At 43.5% G+C, this 19,810-nt stretch overlaps 1 protein-coding gene across 1 annotated transcript in view; it reads right to left on the bottom strand.

The window, feature by feature from the left end:
• Positions 1 to 19,810, bottom strand: part of Arsb (arylsulfatase B) — a 170,975-nt gene that overhangs the window by 128,943 nt on the left and 22,222 nt on the right. The window contains exons 3-4 of the mRNA XM_021208442.2: positions 18,023 to 18,213; positions 11,240 to 11,447 (exon numbers count right to left, since the gene is read on the bottom strand). Coding sequence (XP_021064101.1) covers positions 11,240 to 11,447; positions 18,023 to 18,213 — 399 coding nt within the window. The remainder of the gene's footprint in view (positions 1 to 11,239; positions 11,448 to 18,022; positions 18,214 to 19,810) is intronic.

Here is a 19,810-nt window from a genome sequence, read left to right as displayed (position 1 = left end):
GGAAAGAGGGAAGGAAAGGAGGGGGGAGGGAGAGAAGAAGGGAAGAAGGGAGGGAGGGAAGGAGGAAGGGAAGGGAGGAAGGAGGGAAGGAGGGAGGGGAGGGGAAGAGGGAGGAGGGAAGGAAGGAGGGAGGAAGGGAGGAGGAAGGGAGGGAAGGAAGGAGGCAAAGAGGGAAGGTAGGAAGGAAATTGTGCTTTTAAATTTTTTAATTTTTATTTTAAAATTGTTTTAGATTGATTTACTTTACGTGCATGAGTGTCTTGGCTGCATGTAGGCATATGCATCCATGCATGCTTGGTGCCTGCGACACTCAGAAGAGAACACTGAATGTCTTAGAGCTGATGGATGGATGGTCATGAGCCATCATGCAGGTGCTGAGACCAAACCTGGGTCCTCTAGGAGAGCAGCCATTACCTGCTCCCACCTCCCCACCCCCCACCATTGAGTGGTTGATTAGATGTGGCCATACTGAAACAAGAGACAGGAGGTCATAGAGACCGCAGCTGATTAAGAGTGGAAACACCAGAAAAGAGTAAGCCTGCAGCGACAATAATCCCTCAACTATGTTCTCATTAAGAAAACGGGAGACAAGAGCCCTGGGAGGTTAGGGCTGCTCTGCAGGAGGGGAACAAAGCCTGGGAGGCAGCATTTTTGTGTCCAGAGTTTGTTGTTGCCTGTACCCAAGTGCCAAAGTCAGCAAGAGAAGCAACTGGGGATCCCAGCAAGTACATTCCTTATTGTCTTAGTCCTGGAGGGGGATCTGATGCTTCTGAAAGCAGAGAATGAAGAGAGAAAAGAAACAACAAGTCCAGCAGGGCAGAGCTCAGCCTTAGCCCTGGTTCCCAGGCCCTCTCATCAGGGACCAGCGGCTGACAACCTGCTGGAGGAAGGGGCTCGAGGCACAGTAGACAGCCACAGTGGCCTCTGCAAAGCCCACAGAGGAGAGGGATCTGGGACACACTCACCATGAGCTAGCCCTGGAGCTCTCTCAGCTTAGGGGCAAATGCTTTGTGACACACACATATACAGCCCCCACCACTGCCCTCAGGGAGAATCCACGGGTGCAGAGTCAGACGGGGAAGAACATAGCTGTTCGGATGCTTCAGCGGCGAAAATTTAGTTGCTCTCAGTTTTCTCCCTTAGGGGGAAAAAAATACCACAAAACTATAGAGTAACCAAATGTCCATTTTTATACTGTGGAAAGGATGAAGGTAAACAGTATGAAGCCTTTTGTCATTCGAATGCCAGTTTGCTGCCCCTTGAGACTTAAATGTGTTCCCTTTGCCCATGATACCTCTGTTTAAAGATTCCCGACCCACGGCACCTTCCACCCATTCACTTTCTGCTAACTAATAATAAACTACTGTCCCTGGCCCTTTCTTCCTCTGGCTGCCAACACTGGCCTCCATACTGCTCATGTGCATTTCCATTAGGAGGTGACAACTGGCTGTCCTGTCTCACCTCCGATTGGCAGGGAGAACGAGGGCTTAGAGAGCACATATGATGAGAATTTGCTGTTTCCAGGCCAACAGTAAATGCACAGTTTTTTCTATTATACCAATCCTTGCCCACTTCTTAAAGGTGCTACATACAGATTACAGACACTTTGGCCAAAAGCTAAGCAGCCATCCCATGGCTCTTGTTTCCACTTGAGGAGAGCAAGGTCTGTTCTCAGAGTGGATCCATTTCCATATGACTGAAGCTGTACTCATGTACCCATGGATCAACATTAAGATCTCTTCATCATTATTACATGGACTAAGAGCCTAAGGTTGGGCACAAAGACAAAGCCAAGTGTCCACTCTGACACCAACCGCTCAGCCTGTCTAGGTCTGTTTTACTTTTTCAATGACCAGGGTGGCTTGGAATGCCTTTAAGCCCTTCCCCAGCTCTATCCCTCTAGAATGCCACTCATCCAGACATGCCTTGCTAGTTCCTATGCACGAGGCTAACCTATGCGTCACATCACAGCCCAGTGACACAGAGGCTGTCAGACAGACCTGAATTTGATTCCACCTCACTTAGGATCCCAGCGCTGAGCGTGACTGCAGTTGAGAAATGCTGGCAACTCCTATTGGATTAGGGGATGCATGTAAAGTCTGTGACATTAGGGTGAGGTCACCAACTACTGCTGGTTCCTCTTGTCATCTTCACTGACTCGATGAGACCTCCAGAGCAGACCCTTTCTTTCTTCTCCCTCTCCCTTTCAAATCTAGGCATGAACCAGTTCCCATCTTTCTGTGAATTGACCCCAAGCTAGTCCTACTTGGATTTTTCCTTCTCTGCTTAAACAAAAAGATTTCTATAGTACATACTAATACTGCTAGTGTCATACAACTTAGAGTTTGGTTGGATCATGTCTTACACTACAGGGGCCTTAAGAAAAGGCGCAGTGGTTACCAACACTGGCTACATTCCCAGAGAACCTAGGTTCAGTTCCCTGCACACACATGACTCTCATAACTGTCTATAATTCCAGTTCCAGGAGATTAGATGCTCTAGTCTGGCTTTCTTTCTTTCTTTCTTTCTTTCTTTCTTTCTTTCTTTCTTTCTTTCTTTCTTTNTCTTCTTCTTCTTCTTCTTCTTCTTCTTCTTCTTCTTCTTCTTCTTCTTCTTCTTCTTCTTCTTCTTCTTCTTCTTCTTCCTCTTCTTCTTCTTCTTCTTCTTCTTCTTCTTCTTCTTCTTGTTTGTTTTGTCGAGACAGGGTTTCTCTGTGTAGCCCTGGCTGTCCCGGAAACTCACTCTGTAGACCAGGCTGGCCTCGAACTCAAAAATCCACCTGCCTCTGCCTCCCAAGTGCTGGGATTAAAGGCGTGCGCCACCACTGCCCGGCGACAAAATAATTGTCTTAAATTAAGAAGTCATGTACTACTAGCAGGTTGGTTGGATGGCTTGTCTTAAGCTTTTGAAGGCAGAACTTGAAACTTTGTGTGTAAATCAGGGGTCAGCACATGACTCTTTCAGAGGACAGGCGCACAGTGTTATAACTTAAAGGGACATGATTGATCGAGCTGATAAGGGACACAGTGGGATGTTTCCATTCTTCACCTAACACCGATTCAGAATCACACCTCTGGGTAGTGTTGACCAGTGTCCTTCTGGAAAGGTCTAACCAAGAAGGGAGGACACTCTGAACAGAGGTACCACCACCCACGGGCTGGGTGGGGTCCCTTACTGGCAGAAGGAAGGCGGCACCCCTACAACTGCTGGTTACTCTCACAGCATCTGCCTCTCGCACTCATCTCAAGGGTTCCTTGGAGCTGCGGTTCACCAGAACCTTCTTGAACCAGTTCCTAATTTTACTTGGTTCCTCCAAAGTAGAATCCTGATATCAGCACCACCCTGCAGTCCTGTCTGGACAAGACTACTTTGTCCAAGCAACACATTCAACAGCACTGCTTTGCAGAGTGGGACAGGCGTATGTTATCGATTAGCCTGTTTGATAGGAGCGATCTCTGGAGACAATTGCTGAGACTGTTGCTGAAGGACACACAGATGTGGACAGACAAGACACCCGTGAAAGGCAGGGCGTGGCGCATGTGCCGTGGCTTTCCTTCCTTACACCTGCGCTTTGTAGGCGCTCATTTCACTCTCTATGATCTACCTTCATCCTCACTCAACCTCCTGTGAAGCTTGTGCAACCAAACGCCCCTCTGGAGCTAGAGCACAGGAAGCTCTGGGACTAGTCAGAAACAGAGCCATCATAACGGTGACCTTTAAAACGAAACACAAAGGGAGAAGAGAAAATAACTGGAAATAATTAAAAAGCTTCCTGAGGTTTGGTCGATAAATATGCCCAGTTCAATACCCTCTTCCATTAATAATGAACTAAGAAAGCCACGGCGCTATCTGCCTACAGAAGCATGAGAATGTTCATTACCTCACATTACACAAGTCGAAAACTCAAAATATCAATGATGTGATCTTCTTGCTTCTATTCAGTCATATAATAAACCACTGGCAATCTATAAATGTAAGAGTTGAGAGGTGTTCTTTCCTTAGACACGGACCGAGCATTCTGTGGGTTGTCACAGAAACACTAAAAGCAAGACTGGTCTAGAGCCTTTAAAGTTCATTGGCTATCATTTTCCCTCAGTCATCAGTAAGTGAATACCCCTTATGAGTAAAAATTTCAAGTGACCCAACACACTCACAGTGCAGTCACTAATATACAACATCTCAAGAGAAAGCATGGATCAATAGCTGGCTCAAGGACGGGTCGTTCCCGTCTCACGGGTTCAACCCACAATCCGATACTCTTGATTGACAGACATGTGTTGGATGCATATGTCACAGCAAGGTGAGCAGTGGAGTGCAGTGTGACCTGGTTTATTCGGTTAACAGTTCTCAGCTTTCTGAGACATTCACTTACAGGTCTAGAGCTGGCTAGCAGGCAGACGGCTGGTTCTTAGCACAGAGTTCTAGGCTATTTTATAAATCTGCCAACTGCACAGGATACTTAAAGCCATACAGCAGCACTCTATGCTACTGCCAGCTACCCATCCTGAGGGGAATCCTACACAAAAATGGAAAGAAGACTTTGGAAATAGAGCGGATAGATACAATTCCTTTGAATTCTGTTGGAAATGATCCATTATGCATAATTTTGTGAATGCTCAAGTGATAAGTGCTAAACCTTCATATTCTACAATTACTTCCTCCATCTAAACATAAATCTGCTGCTGAACAGGCATTGGTGTTTAAGTTGCCACTGACATCATAGATAGATCTTCTCCACCGTGCAGCACAGACCTGAGCACCTCAGAGCCCCCCTCAGTGAATGGCAACTTCACTGTAAAGTCAGAGCAGGCCCCAGGCCCACGCCACACATTCCAAATTCCCCAGGTCTACAACTCACGTGCACGATGACCCCATGCCTGTGAACTGCCACCCACGTGCATGATGAACCCATCCACGGCCTGCGAACCTACTGCCTCATGGACTACACGTGTGCTCTGGTCAAGGGCTACACCCTTTGACAGCTTTCTGCAAATGCACCCCAGTCTCGGTCAAGTTTGCCCAAACACTGCAGACTGCAGGTTATCAAGCTATTAATATCCCTAGGAATAAGAGGACCCAAACTCTGATCATATGCTATCAAAGAAGGACAAAAGGGTCACTGTTATATAAAGAACACAATGGTCTGTATGTAATGAGACAAGCAATATCTGCTTACAGTAAAATCCATGCCATATTGCAGAAAGAATGGATAAGGTGGGGCTGTAGCCAAGCGGTAAGCTGGCTACATCATGTGTGAAACTCCTGATTTCAACCCTAGCACAGAAAACAAAAAAAAAACAAACTAAATTCATACTAGGATGACATTAATCAGCCAATGATAATTTATATCAGTGGTGGCATGAAGAACACAGTGTTTAAATTCAACCTTGTCTTCTTAACTTTAAGAAAAAAATTGTTTATTTCTACCTTATGTACATGGATTTTTGCCTGCGTGCATGTCTGTACCATGTGAGTACAGTGCCCACAGAAACGAGAAGAGGGCATCTTTGGAACTGGAGTTACAGATGGCTGTGAGCTGCCATGTAGCTGAAAGAGGAGGCAGTCTTACCACTGACCCATCTCTTCAGCCCCTACTTTTTTTTTTTCTCAACTGAAAGCTACCTGGTAGAAGATGAACTCTATGCTTGGTTGGTTTCTGAAAGATACATATATACACATACATGTAAATAAATAAATGCATATGATTAATGCAATTATTAGCAAACACCCCTTGTTTCATTACAAGCATATCACTGCTCTTCATACACAGAGATTTCTAATCCTTCTTTGACAGCATGTGATCAGAGTATATACTTCTCCTAGTGAGAAGAACACACACACCAGAGAGAGAGAGGGAGAGAGAGAGACAGACAGACAGACAGACAGACAGACTATTCCTAGCAAGGTAAATTCTCAGGCTTTGAATGAGAGTTACCTCAGCTCAGAGGTCCTCAAATTTCTATGTACAAAATAATTATGTGGAATGTAGTTACAAACTCTGAGGCCCCCGATCCCAGGGTTTAGGTTCAGTACATCTGTGGAAAGTATGAGAAACTGGTTGCAGCATTCGGAACACTGAGAGCCACTGGTCTATCTGATTAAGAACTGGCTGTCACTTTTGAGCAGCCTTACTCTGAACCGGATTTTGTACAGACTCCTGGAGTTTAGCAACTAGAAAGATGAGCTGTGATGGGGGCAGGGGAGGGTTGTCCAGCGACCCTCGTATCATCCTAGCACTTCTTCCTTTAGCCAATGTCTGTGAAAAACAGACAGAGAAGGATGGAAGCACATCATAGCTCAGGACATGACACTGGGAAGACAGTGCTAGAATACGAGAATCTTGAAACTGTTCCCCAACTTTTAAGGCCAACAGGGCTGACCTTAATCTCTGGACAGCAGCTTCTCCACCTACCTGAACAAAGGCAGGAGAATGCCTGGGAGTAATAATTTTGTACACAATCAAAGAATCATTACCTCTTTACCCTTCTATACATTAAAACATTAACAGGGGAGAGCTGGGTGGGTGCTTTTGGTTGGCAGAAGAGCCGATGGCCACAAGAGAAGGAAATAAACTTGGTCAAATGGCTTCTGCAAGGTGGAACACATTCACTCCAGTCCTGGGAACTCAGTAGGCTGTGTGCATCACCTGACCGCGAGACACAGATGTGGGATAGAATTGGCCACATGTGCTGTGTAGCCTTTCTAGACCCCCCTTACCACTCACATTCAGAGAAAGAATAAACAGCTGGCAATAATTTGGCATAAAAACAAAGATTCTAGAATTCTCCTTTAAAAGATTTGGGGGAAGGCTGGCTTTGGGAACAGACACTGAGGACGCTAATGAGAGATAAAAGACCACAAGATGAGCTGAAGAGGACAATTGATTAGCGGTTAGATATTGACTCCAGGAGATCCAAGCTTAAATTCTGACTCTCTTGTGTGTCTGACATGAGGCTAACCTTGTGGCTTCTTGAAGTTTGGGTTCCTTCTTTGATAAAATGGGGACTGGGCACCAGCTCACAAGATAACCTCAAGCTGTCTCCATTTGCACCATAAGCAAGTGGAGGAAATGAATAGAGGAAGGCTGGACATGCAGTCAAGCCGTAACAGTGAAGTCCCCTCTACTGTGAAATTCAGTGAGAAGGGCACCGAGACCAAGGAAGGCGGATTGCAGAGATGCTAAAGATACAGCCACAACCACCTCCACCCGGGTCACTGAAGGACTGGTCGAAATGGCAAGACTGTCAGCTGGTGGCACAGAGGAGTTGGGGGTGGGCTGGGGGAAAGGACAGAAAGCCAGAAAGAAATAAGATAAGAAAAGAGGCTAAATTAGCAATTCATCCTGTTAAAGTCTGGTTTTCCCATACGTCAAGCAGAATAAAGGCAATGAGCTGAAAGGTGGACACAGAAAGAAGAATCTTGTGGCGGTCCAATCACAGGCTACATTCATTTTTAAAACATTGGATGCCGCACATTCAGACATAAGTACGGAGAAGATTTAAACTATGGAGATAACTTTTAAAATATCCCCAAAGAAAGTTCTAAGGATTGCCTACTAACTCAAATCATGGAACGAGACAGGGAAAACATCCTAATTATTTTACCACATGAATTTAACCAAGACAACAGAGCCTGCGGGTGATAAGGGAAGCCAGCCCCACTCTCACTTGTGGACTGATGTAAAAATCCTAACAAAAGCTCCACTAAATCAAATTAGGAACATTATACAAGCACACAGTCATAATCCGGCTGTACCCAACCCCCAACAAAGCAAAGATGACCCAAGATTAAAGCATCTACTGAGACATCAGACATCGGGACATCAGACACCTCTAGTGTCAGGTGACCACCATGCTTTCAATGAGAATCCTCAAATATTATGTTTGCCAAATTGAATAAAATGCTACAGATGTTTATAAAATGATTTAAATTATGCACACAAACCTGAGATCATGGAACAAAAGAAACATTGATCTTCAAATATTTTTTCATTCTCACATATCATGAAAAAACATTATCCCATCTCTTCCCAGACATTCTTGACACCAATGTCTCTATTCCTGTGAGAATCACTTTGAGACAGTTAACAGTTTCCAAAGTAGATCCAGCAATACCTCTTCTGGGCATATACCCAGAAGATGTTCTAACTTGTAATAGGGACACATGCTCCACTATGTTCATAGCAGCCTTACTTATGATAGCCAGAAGCTGGAAAGAACCCAGATGTCCCTCAACAGAAGAATGGATACAGAAAATGTGGTACATTTACACAATGTAGTACTACTCAGCTATTAAAAACAATGAATTTATAAAATTCTTAGGTAAATGGATGGACCTGGAGGATATCATCCTGAGTGAGGTAACCCAATCACAAAAGAACACACATGATAAACACTCATTATCATATTAGCCCAGTGGATATTAGCCCAGAAACTTAGAATACCCAAGATACAATTTGCAAAACACATGAAACTCAAGAAGAAGGAAAACCAAAGTGTGGATACTTCCTTCCTTCTTAGAATGGGGAACAAAATACCCATGGAAGGAGTTACAGAGACAAAATTCGGAGCTGAGACAGAAGGAAGACCATCCAGAGACTTTCCCACCTGGGGATCCATCCCATAAAGAACCACCAAACCCAAACACTATTGCATATGCCAGCAAGACTTTGCTGACAGGATCCTGATATAGCTGTCTCTTGTGAGGCTATGCCAGTGCCTGGCAAATACAGAAGTGGATGTTCACAGTCATCTATTGGATAGAACACAGGGCCTCTAATGAAGGAGCTAGAGAAAGTACCCAAGGAGCTAAAGGGGTCTGCAACCCTATAGGAGGAACAACAATATGAACTAACCAGTACCCCCCAAATCTTGTGACTCTAGTTGCATATGTAGCAGAGGTTGGTCTAGTTGGCCATCAATGGGAGGAGAGGCCCTTGGTCTTGAGAAGATTATATGCCCCAGTACAGGGGAATGCCAGGGCCAGGAAGTGGGAGTGAGTGGGTTGGGGAGCAGGGTCGGGGGAGGGTATAAGGGACTTCCAGAAAGAAAACTAGGAAAGGAGATAGCATTTGAAATGTAAATGAAGAAAATATCTAATAAAAAAATTAAAAAAAAAAGAAATCCAGTTACCACTTGCCGTTGCCCTTCTTATAAAACAAACAAACGAACAAACAAAACAAAACAGTTTCCAGAGTGGACATCTTCACTTCTGAGTCCTTTTTAGTTCTTGAGTAACAAATTAATCCGTCCTCAGGAAGTCACTGTCCAGACACTGGGCAATCATGATGCCTTTGACAAAGGCTTGGGTTATTTTCATTTAAAGTCTTCAAGTTTTTGCGATTATGCTGGCATCTTCAGGAATAATCACTAAATCTGTAGTAAGCGTCCTGGCCGCCTTTTTGTTCACCGTTTGCAGAGACTCCACAGGCCTTCAAAACCAACACTGGGTTTGTTTGTTTGTTTGTTTGTTTTTTAATGAAGTAAACTGAGGCTGACTCCAAGATTATAAGACTCTGTAAAGAATTCATCTAAGATGTCTTGTTTGGTTGGTTGGTTGTTTTGTGTGTGTGTATGTGTGTGTGTGTGTGTGTGTGAGAGAGAGAGAGAGAGAGAGAGAAAAACTCATTTCACATTCAAGCCTTATCAATACAGAGAACACTTAGAAAATTATAGAATTTAGATGGCACTAAAGCAACTGTACAAGCTGCTCGTTCGGTAGATGCCACTAACCCTGCCTGAGCCCATCACTGCAGCCCACCATGGAAACAGCTCTCACCAGGGATTGGGGGGGGGGGGAGAAACGCGTACAATGCCAGCACTGCAGAGGACTGAGCATTCACATCAGCTTGGCTAGAGCATAACCAGATCCTGTCTCAAATAACCAAACAGATTGCCATCCTTGAGGCCAGAAAATGCCACAGAAGAGTCTGAAACACAAAGCCAGACAGTGCCCAAATGTGACTGTGTGACCCTGGGCTAAATGTTTCTTTTGTTTCTAGTTCTCAGGTCTGCAAGATGGGGGAACAGTCCTTAGGGATGGACGACTGCGAGGGCTGCTAAATGTAACCATGAGGGTCCTGAAATTGTCTTGTATACAGTAAGTGCTTAAACCCACTAGATTTGATAGCTATACTTAATTAAAAGCAAAGCAAAACAACAGGACACTAAAAACGAGCATGAGACCAGCAAGATGTCTCCTCCCCGTGTGACCTCACCTACACTGTGACATTTCAGTAAAACTTGCGGAACGATAAGCTCTGATCTCTCGCATGAGGCTGCCAGTCAAAGGTTGGTGTTAGCTGAGGTTTTGAAATACTGACTTAAACAAAAATACAAGCATACTGAGGGAAAAACTTGGATAATATTGTGAATATAGTAAACTTTAAGAATGTATACATATATATGTATCCTACATATATCAAGTACATTCACACAATCAAACTTTTTACATCTATAAAGCAAAAAAAAAAAAAAAAAAGAAAAGAAAGGGAGTTATCAAGAACTAAGAGTTCTCTGTGATTACAAAAACTCAGTGACTGAGATAAATTCAACACAAAGTTTAGGAAAGACTGGTAAATAAATTTTCCAAGCAATAAAAGAAATGTAAGGAAAACAGAACAAGAAACTAAGAATGTTAGAAGACTCATCTCTGGGAGCCCGATTCCATGAACGTGATCTCCAACCATCTGTGGCCACAGAGGTTTTATTTTTTCTTTCACTGTTGTTTTTTTTTTTTTTCTCTTACTTTTTCTATTGAATGTGTATCTTTTATTGTCAGAAAACATTTTAATGCAGAAAAAAAAAATCTCACACCTGGAGACTCTAGACTAAGCTTAATTTGCTCCTTTTCTAATCTGGCTTTACAGTGTCCCAACCTGTCTCTGCCAGGACACAGACTTTAGTTAGCAGCAGTCATGCAGCCACAGCACAGGGCTGTGGTGACCAGCTCCCTGGGGAGCTGCCATCCTGTGCCCTGTGGCTATGTGGTGCCTGCTAATTCACTCTGTTAGTGAGTCCAGGTCTTGAGGTACACTCCCAGTGTGTTAGAAAATACAAACAAAAGGAGGAAAGGTTTGCAATTCTCCTTCTTTGTTCACACTGCGACCCAGGCTCCACTCCAGCACTCGGCATTTATTTCTTGTGGAAATACTAACTTCTCCAGTCTGTCTTCATTCTACCCACTGAATGGCACATCCTAGGGTTTACCAGAGATGGATTTCCCAAACTGGTGAACTGACCTGTGGAGAAGATGAAGACTGTGTTGTTCCAGAGCCCGTGGCTTTTCAAGGCTTTGGTGACATTCCCCACTGCTTCATCCATGAGGGACACCATCCCCGCATAAATACGTCTGTGCTTATCTTGAATGAAGCCATATGGCTCCATGTACTCCTCGGGGACCTGCAGGGGGTCGTGGACAGACTGGAAGGCAAGGTAGAGGAACAATGGCTGCAAAGAGAATGTGTAAACCGAACATCAGTTAAAAGGAACAGAGGCTTTAAGCACAACACATAAGATGGCCGAGATTCTCAGTTCATATCAATAACTGTGAAGACAATCTACAGAGTGTGCCTAACTATCTTTGAATCATATGTATGATAAGGAACTCATATCCAGAGTATATAAATAATTCAACAATAAAAGGTAATTTATTTAAGTACAGAGAATTTAAATAGACATTTCTCCAAAGAAGATGTAACAAATGTTCATACCCAGGGGACTGCAAAACAAAAACTATAGTAAGATACCTCTGCATCACACTCATTAGGATGCTTAGAGTTTGTAAAATAGAAAGCAAAAAATGTTGATGAAGCCATGGAGAAGCTAGTAGGAATGCAAAGCATTATATACAGGCACTGAAAAATCAGCAGGAAGTTCCTCAGTGTCACACACAGCTACCATACAAGGCCCTCCCATACCTAGAAAACCACAAAAGCACATGCGCTTGTGAAATGCACAGGGGTGCTCAAGGGATACTCACTGCAACATTGTTCATAATGGCCAAGAATAGCCTCAATGTTCACAGTTGATGGATACAAAAATAACATTCAGAATATTTTTAATCACAGTGTATCACCAACTAAATAATCAGTGACAACATAGTTGGGCTTTAAAATCATGAAGAGAAAGGAGCCAATCAGAGACCACATTTTGCATTACTGCATTGATTTAAACATTCTGAAGGCCAAAGAGGCAAGTCTATGAAGACAGAAAGTAGGTGAGTGGATGTCTGTGGCTATGGGAAATTCTGGGGAGAGGGAAGACAAGGGACTACTCCGGGTAGAAATTTCTTTCAAGAGTGATGAGGGGTTTTAAAACTAGATCATGGTGGTGATCAAATGCCTCTTAAATTTCCTAGTTAACTGAATACTTTAAGTGAGTGAATTTTATGATATGCAAATTATGTCTCAGTAAATATGTTCAAAAGACGACAAGACCCAAAACAAAATCTGAAGGTCAAAGTCCTAGAATGGGGCAGAGACCCAAATAAACACACCACATATTGAAATGTTTACATAGAAAACCCTCAGATAATAGTTTGACTACTCTGTTTCATTTAACACTCAAAACCATCCTGTTATCTCCATTTTTCAAATGAGTTAACCAAGGCTTCAAAAGGTTAGCAGGATGCCCAGGTGTATGCCCCGGTGCAGCTGTTTGATGAGGGCTTCCCTCCTGGTACCCTCAGTGTTACAACGTTGCCATGCACCAACAGGTAAGTGAGCAAAAAATAAAGAGAGTGTTCAGGGTTTTCTTTAACACGTTTCTGAGGAAACAGACTAGATTTTGATATTGAACTAAATAAATGTGATGGCAATTTAATTCCTAGGAATAAGAGGTGTGTTATCCACAGGCTCTGTTTTTTTCTCTATGCCAGCTGGGAACAGTCAGCACCAGGTATTCCAGGTCAGCCCTTTCTCCTTAGGGGGCCTCTCTGCAGATAGCCACTGCACCAGGCCTTATAGAATTTTTCAATATCTTTAAAAACCCTCAAGGAGACAATAATCAATAGCTTTGATCCAAGAATAAGCACATTTATCTGAGGCATTTAAATCATAAATGAAAGAGGCAAAAAGACAGAAGGGAGAAACTCACTTCACTTTTTATTGTTGCAAATTGTTCTAAATTACACAACCCTTTGCCGGAGTGTGTGCCAACCAGTTAGGGGGATGGAGAGATGTGATAAGAGGAGGGACTGTCCAGACAGGGAGCTCCAAGAGACACCCTTAAGTTTATCTGGAGTTCAGACATTTTGAATTAAATGCTAAAATTAAATGTATACTTTTTCCATGAAAAATATTTCAAATTCCTACTCTTAAGGTCTATACCAACACTTCTGACTCTGCCTCTGCTCCTACACACACACACACACACACACACACACACACACACACACACTTTCCACGCTACCCAGACTGGTCATGCCGACACTCTGGGGTCCCTCTGGATCAAGGTGAAGCTGGCCAGTCAGGTGACTGTCACATGTGAGAGCCTCACACTGTTTGCTGACTAGATCATAATGTCACAATTTACGAGAAGAGATGCAAGTGTTCTTTGAACAACAACAACAACAAAAAAGTTATCTTTTCTTCCAGTTTATCTGAGCAGTCCAGGGCAGTTTGCTGTGGGGTGAACAATTCCATACATTTGTGTAGCTCTGGGTCACCAGGCACTGTGTCCAATCCATTTCATGAGGTTAGGTCCAATGAAACACATTTTATATACTCTCTGACACCCACTTTGTTTTATTGTTTGAGACAGGGTCTCCCTATGTAGCCTGGCTGGCCTAGAACTCAGAGATCCACCTACCTCTGCCTTCCCAGTGCTTGGGTTAAAGGTGTGTGCTACTACACTCAGCCATTTTGTATATTTATATCACCACTATAAATCAAGTCTTTAGCACTCAGGAGGTGAACTTCATTCATGGACAACACATTCTCAAACTTCACCAAGTAGAAGCATTACTATAGCATATATATGGGTGTTTTGCCTGCATATATGTCTGTGCACCATGTGCATGCAGTACCCACAGAGGCCAGGAGAGGGCATCAGCTCCCCTGGAACTGGAGTTACAAACAGTTGTCAGCTACCATGTGGGTGCTGGGAACTGAACCAGGTCTTCTGCAAGAGCAGCCAGTGTTCTTAACCAGTCAGCCATGTCTCCAGCCCCACTGTACTAATTTTAAATTACAGAGGGAGGGGAAAATGGTAGTCTGTACTGCATGGTAGCCTCATGAGAAGAATGATTATCTAAGGCTGGAAGGTTCTCCAACCACCATCAGGACCATGCCTGTAGCCACTGGTTGGTGAGGTCCTCCCAGAGAAAACCTGTAGTCAGTTTCTTCCCACTGGCCAAAGCAAACAGCCTTCATGTGGGGATTGTATGCATCTCTATGGATATGAGGTCCTTGGCCTTGGAGAGAGACCCCCTTCTCACCTCACTGACTCCTGATTCACACTCAAGTCCTGCCCCACATTAACCTCTGCCGACTTCTGATTCTTAGAACCTGGTATGTCCTTGGTATTTTCTTGATTCCAAACTCTTATTCCGATCAGCTCAGTCGTAGCTGCCAACTGTACCCCAACCCTAAGACTATAAAACGGAATCCTGGTTGGGAAAGCTGGACCAGACACTGAAGTATCGCATAAAGCCCAGACTTAACTCTCTGCAGACTCACACTGAGGGTGCTAATGGATCTTTGCCCTTTCCTGTCATGCTCCATGGCTCCTAAGATCTGAACTCTAAACATCCTCACTATGGAAAGAAATCACAGATCACTGAGGAAGGAAGCCTCATTTGTATGTCTTTAGAGGGCTCCCTAATTCAAAGTATAAATTGGAAAAACAGGAATACATTTTTAAACTACTATTCTATCTTTGACAACCAAATAGAACCAATTTCGTCCCAGCTTGTACTCACACAAAGAAAGTCTTCCACTAGGAGCTACTGAGTCATTGTTTTGTTTTCCTTAGGAAGCTTCTAGTAGATTAGATGTAGAGATTTTTTTTTTTTTTTTAGTTCTTCAAAGTACTGCTGTTCTAATTTTAACAGAAAGTCATGCTATGAATATATGACTTTCTTTTTACAGTGCTACTACTATGTGAGTCACCCTGACATCAAAGAGAAAGGATGTCCCTTCCTGACACATGTAAAGCCATTAGCAGCGTCCCCACGCCCAGAATCAACAACTCAACTGTTACACAACAGCTCTGTCTCTGACTTTCTCCCTCAGCGCCCCCTTAAAAGCAAGGACACGTTAGTTGGCTGGTGAACACTTCATGTGAATTCTTTTAATGACTTCCATCTTAGAACAAATGTCATGTTACAGATCTATACATGGCACCTGAGAGCCTAGCACAGAAGTAGGTTAAATCCTGGGGAAAGATGTTGCAACAATGTAGCTCCTGAAACCAGCGAGTCGCATTGCTGTCTTAGGAACTGAAACTGGGAGCATCTGCGTGCAGGGGCTGCCTTGTGAGGATGGAGGGGTTGCTACTTAACTCTTCTTTCTTTGACTTTAGTCTGTGCTTGGGAACTCTGGACATGATGGTTACTTCTTTAGAGCATCCCACATGCTGGCAGGAAACGTCCATCTCCCAGCTGGTGATTTTGTAATGCTATCTACAAACAGTATCTGGTTAACAACACCCCTCCCATGGGATGTGAGCTCTTAAGGCCCGTGACTGTCCTCGGTTCCACTTCTCCACAGCCACTTCCTGGTAGCTACTTGGTGGTATGAGGGCACCTGGAGACAATACTGTTTTGTATACATCCCTAAATATCTGAAAGATTGTTTCCCTTTTTCATGGTTCATGGCAGACATAGTTGCCTAGAGATGTCAGCATTGCACCCTTAAAAATCCAAAGTGTGGCAAAGCCGAGACCAGTCACCAGGGAAGATCCCTCATACTGAGTATAATAACAAAGATGGAGCCTGGAAGGTTCTATACAGACAAGGAGTCACTGGCAGGTCACTGTGTCTGAACACGTAGACGAGCAGAACGCTCATTAAGACTTGTGTGTGCTGACCATCTCCAGGCAGTAAGAATGACTTTGTATTGTGCACAGATTACCTCCGCTGCATAGAGTTGCATGCTTAGATCAGATTGTGAGCCTGTAATAACTGCAAGCTGCCATCCGCTTGACTCTGTACTTGTGAGAGCATCAAGCTAACACTCAGGGAACCATCCTGAGTGCACAGGATCTCCATAGCGGTACCACAGAGAATCACTGAGATGGGGGAGGATGAAATATTAATGCCTCACAATATCTGACATCAGTATTTCTTGCAAATGTCCCAGGAGGTCCTAATATGATGCCAAGATTGGGACTGTGGAGCTGAATATGAACTGGGATTCAACATCTCTGCACTAGCTGAAACCAGCACTAGCTGTGACTAGGAATGGCGAACAGGCAGATGCTCTGGAGTCAGGTGAGAGGTCACATCCTGACTCTGACTTCCAACGGCCCCGAGCCTTTGAACAACTCACTTCACTTCTCCAAGCCTGTTTGCTTAAACAAACAGTGTGCCTTCTTCAAAGGATAACAAGGAGTTCCCTGACAACCTTACTTTGGTTTTCTTGGTGTTAGGCCATGTCCATAAAATGCCTCACATACAATTAAGAGCTATACTACAGCCAGCAGGAGGTACCGTTGCCTCTTGTTGTCCTGGATTTCAAGCCTTTCCCCACAGCCCCCAGCTTATAACACCCTCCAAACACACACACACACACACACACACACACACACACACACACACACACAGAACCATTTCACCCCAGCTGCATCTTCTTATCCATTTAATGTTACACGAAGCCACTTACCTAGCCCACCAACCATCCTGGCTTAAATCTAGACTTAAAATGTGCAGGTTTCTAAACATTTGAGAGATTGCTCCCCTTTCTTCATGTTTCATGGCAGACATAGTGGCCTAGAGATGACAGGTGACAATGTCAGCTCTTAAATACCTAAATTATGGCAAAACTAAGAACAGTCCCCAGGGAGGGTCCTTCATACTGACTAAGAGTATGGAAGACAGAGTTTGGAAGATTCCGTACCAGACAGAGTCACTAGCAGGTCACTAAGTCTGAACAGGTACACAAGCCAGAACCCTGCCTGCCGAGGGTTCAAGCATTGTCAAAGAGACAAAGTGCAGAGAATTGGAAGGACCTGGACACTTTCTCAAATTTTCCATGTCCCACTGAGGGCCAATTTTTGTGAGTGTGCTAATACAGTTCTTCATAAGGACATGCTTTGAGCCCAGGGTCTCACAACACAAAAATCTGCTCTGTTTCCAAAGCACCTATGTACTGGATCCAGACATTTAAGACGTCTCACAACTCTTTCCTCTTCCTATCTGCAGCGAAGTCTGCACATGACATACCTGATAGGCACCTTATGGTGTCTGTGAACACCAATATACCGTGCATATTAATTATAAAAACCCAGTATTGCTAAGACAGTCATTTCCATTAAGTTGGTCAATGAATACCAACCAAGCAAACAGCCAACTTCTATTTTCTTAGTAAAGATCGGTCAACCTATTCTAAAATTAACATGGGGCTACAGAAGATTAAGAATAACCAAAATAATCCTGAAGAGAAAAATATAGAAGGAGAGGACATTCTCTAGCCTCTGAATTCCCGACACTTCTCCCTAACGGAGTCCTGCCTCGAGCACAGTCCCCTGTTTGGTATCCTGAAGCCTGGTTTTGCTAACCACTTACTGTGCACACACATAGCATCATAAGCGTGAGCAGGGTTTCCCTGAAATGCTGAAGGACAGACAGCGTTCCTCCATCTGCAGCCCGGGGTCGCCTTCCTGCGAGACTCATCTCTATGTACTGTATGGCTTTCTCCCAAGCCTGAGGGAAGATCCAGGTTCTTCACTTCTAGCAACCTTCCCTTTCTGTCTAACTGGAACATGCTCTAAAATATTATATCACACACACACACACACACACACACACACACACACCCTTGGAAGCAACAAGATTTTGATAATATTAAAGGAAGAAGCCTTACTTTCTCCGGTGGATGGTTAGCTATGAGGGTTGTAGCCCTTTTGGTAAATATGTTTGTTGAGTAAATATTGTTATACTCTTTTGCAGGTTCTTCACCATCTCTTAAATCAAGTGCACAGCGGGTACCATTCAAAGACTCAATCGGCGCACAAGCCTCGTGGGTGTAATAGTCTTCACTGCCTAGGAGGTATCCTGCAAGAAGAATGGGAGAAGAAACAGTCGGCATGGCATAAAGCTTGTTAGGCAAACGAATGTTCCAGCAGTTAATTGCCTAATGCAACTGATTGCCCATGACGAGGCTAATCAAATGACAGGGCTAATCAGGGTTCTTTTCTTAACATCTCTATATTTGTTAGTAGACACCATTGAAATGGTACTACATGGAAATCCAAGTCCCTTTCTCACTTGAGTCTTTTAGAGCATCTGTTCTAGCTTGCCAACTCTTTATAAATGGTTGATCTGTAGAAAAAGGTTTTTAGAAATCAGAGTATAAGTTCAGGAAGCAACCAGATGCCAATTCTTTATAACTACCTATGAAAAAAGATAACGCACCACCAATGTGTTACAAGGTCTTACTTGTAAAATACTAGAAACAGGGTTCAGATCATGTCATTTGACGCTACTGAGGTTGGGAGATGGATTTCTGTGGTTATTTATGGACGGGGCCTTTGCCGGAGTTATATTTAGTCAAATACTGACACCCACTGGTTGAAAGATATAAACCTTTCCAAATACAAGCTCTCTATCCCAGCTGAGCAGCCTGAGATCAAAGTGGAACATTCAGTCTAGACTGTGAACCGACAGCACCTCACCCTGCTGCTCAGAGACGCACTGTGCACAGCTTACTGAGCTGAGTGACCTGTCAACCCCTGTTTCTATAAGCCCAGATCCCCTCCCATAACAGAGAGTAAAGCACAGGAGAAACAGAAATGCCCCAACTAAACGTTGTTCTGCAAGTGTTCGTGCTTTGAAAGTGTGAAAATAAGCTGTGCTGCATATTACGATTAAATTGACAGACTTGCTCAGAAAAGGCCAATCAGCATAGAGCAGAAAGTGGTTAGTGACGGCTGGCCCAGGGCTGTGGTTGCCTGGAGGCCAGTGATGACTGCTCAAGGGATTTGGGTTCTTTTTGTGACATACATGTGTGAGTCTGTGTGTGTGTGTGTGTGTGTATTTTCCTACAACTGAACTGTGGTGATAATGGCACAATCTCTCAAATTGTTTAAAAATTGCTAAATTAAATATGTTAATTGGGTAAACTGTATAGTATATGAATTATACCCTAGTAAAGCTATTAAAAAGAAATAAACTTTGATGAGCTCTTAGCTATATTCTTAAATATATCCCCCTTTTAGTCTTAAAATGATGAAAAGTGGGCCTAGCTCTTTCCTTTCTTGTGAATTTTGTCTACAGTGACAATTAACTATTTTTCATGATCATATAAGTTCAAGGTCCTGAATATAATTAGTATATAACATCAACATAACTTATTGTGTGATTTTATCTATATTTATAGGAAATAAATCCAATAGGTTTATTGCTTAATGTGGAATAGAAAAAATTGTATTCACAAAAAAATTAATTTCAGGGCTGGTGAGATGGCTCAATGAGGAAAGGGGCTTGCCACCAAAACTAACGACCTTAGTCTGATCCCTGCGATCCACACAGAGGAAGAAGAGAACAGACTCCTGCAAGCTGTCCTCACTTAGACCTCCACACATTTGTGTTCTCTCTCTCTCTCTCTCTCTCTCTCTCTCTCTCTCTCTCTCTCACACACACACACACACAC

Source organism: Mus pahari, chromosome 11 (assembly GCF_900095145.1).
Source record: "Mus pahari chromosome 11, PAHARI_EIJ_v1.1, whole genome shotgun sequence".
Classification (NCBI taxonomy): domain Eukaryota; kingdom Metazoa; phylum Chordata; class Mammalia; order Rodentia; family Muridae; genus Mus; species Mus pahari.
This window is presented reverse-complemented; position numbering and strand designations above follow the sequence as displayed.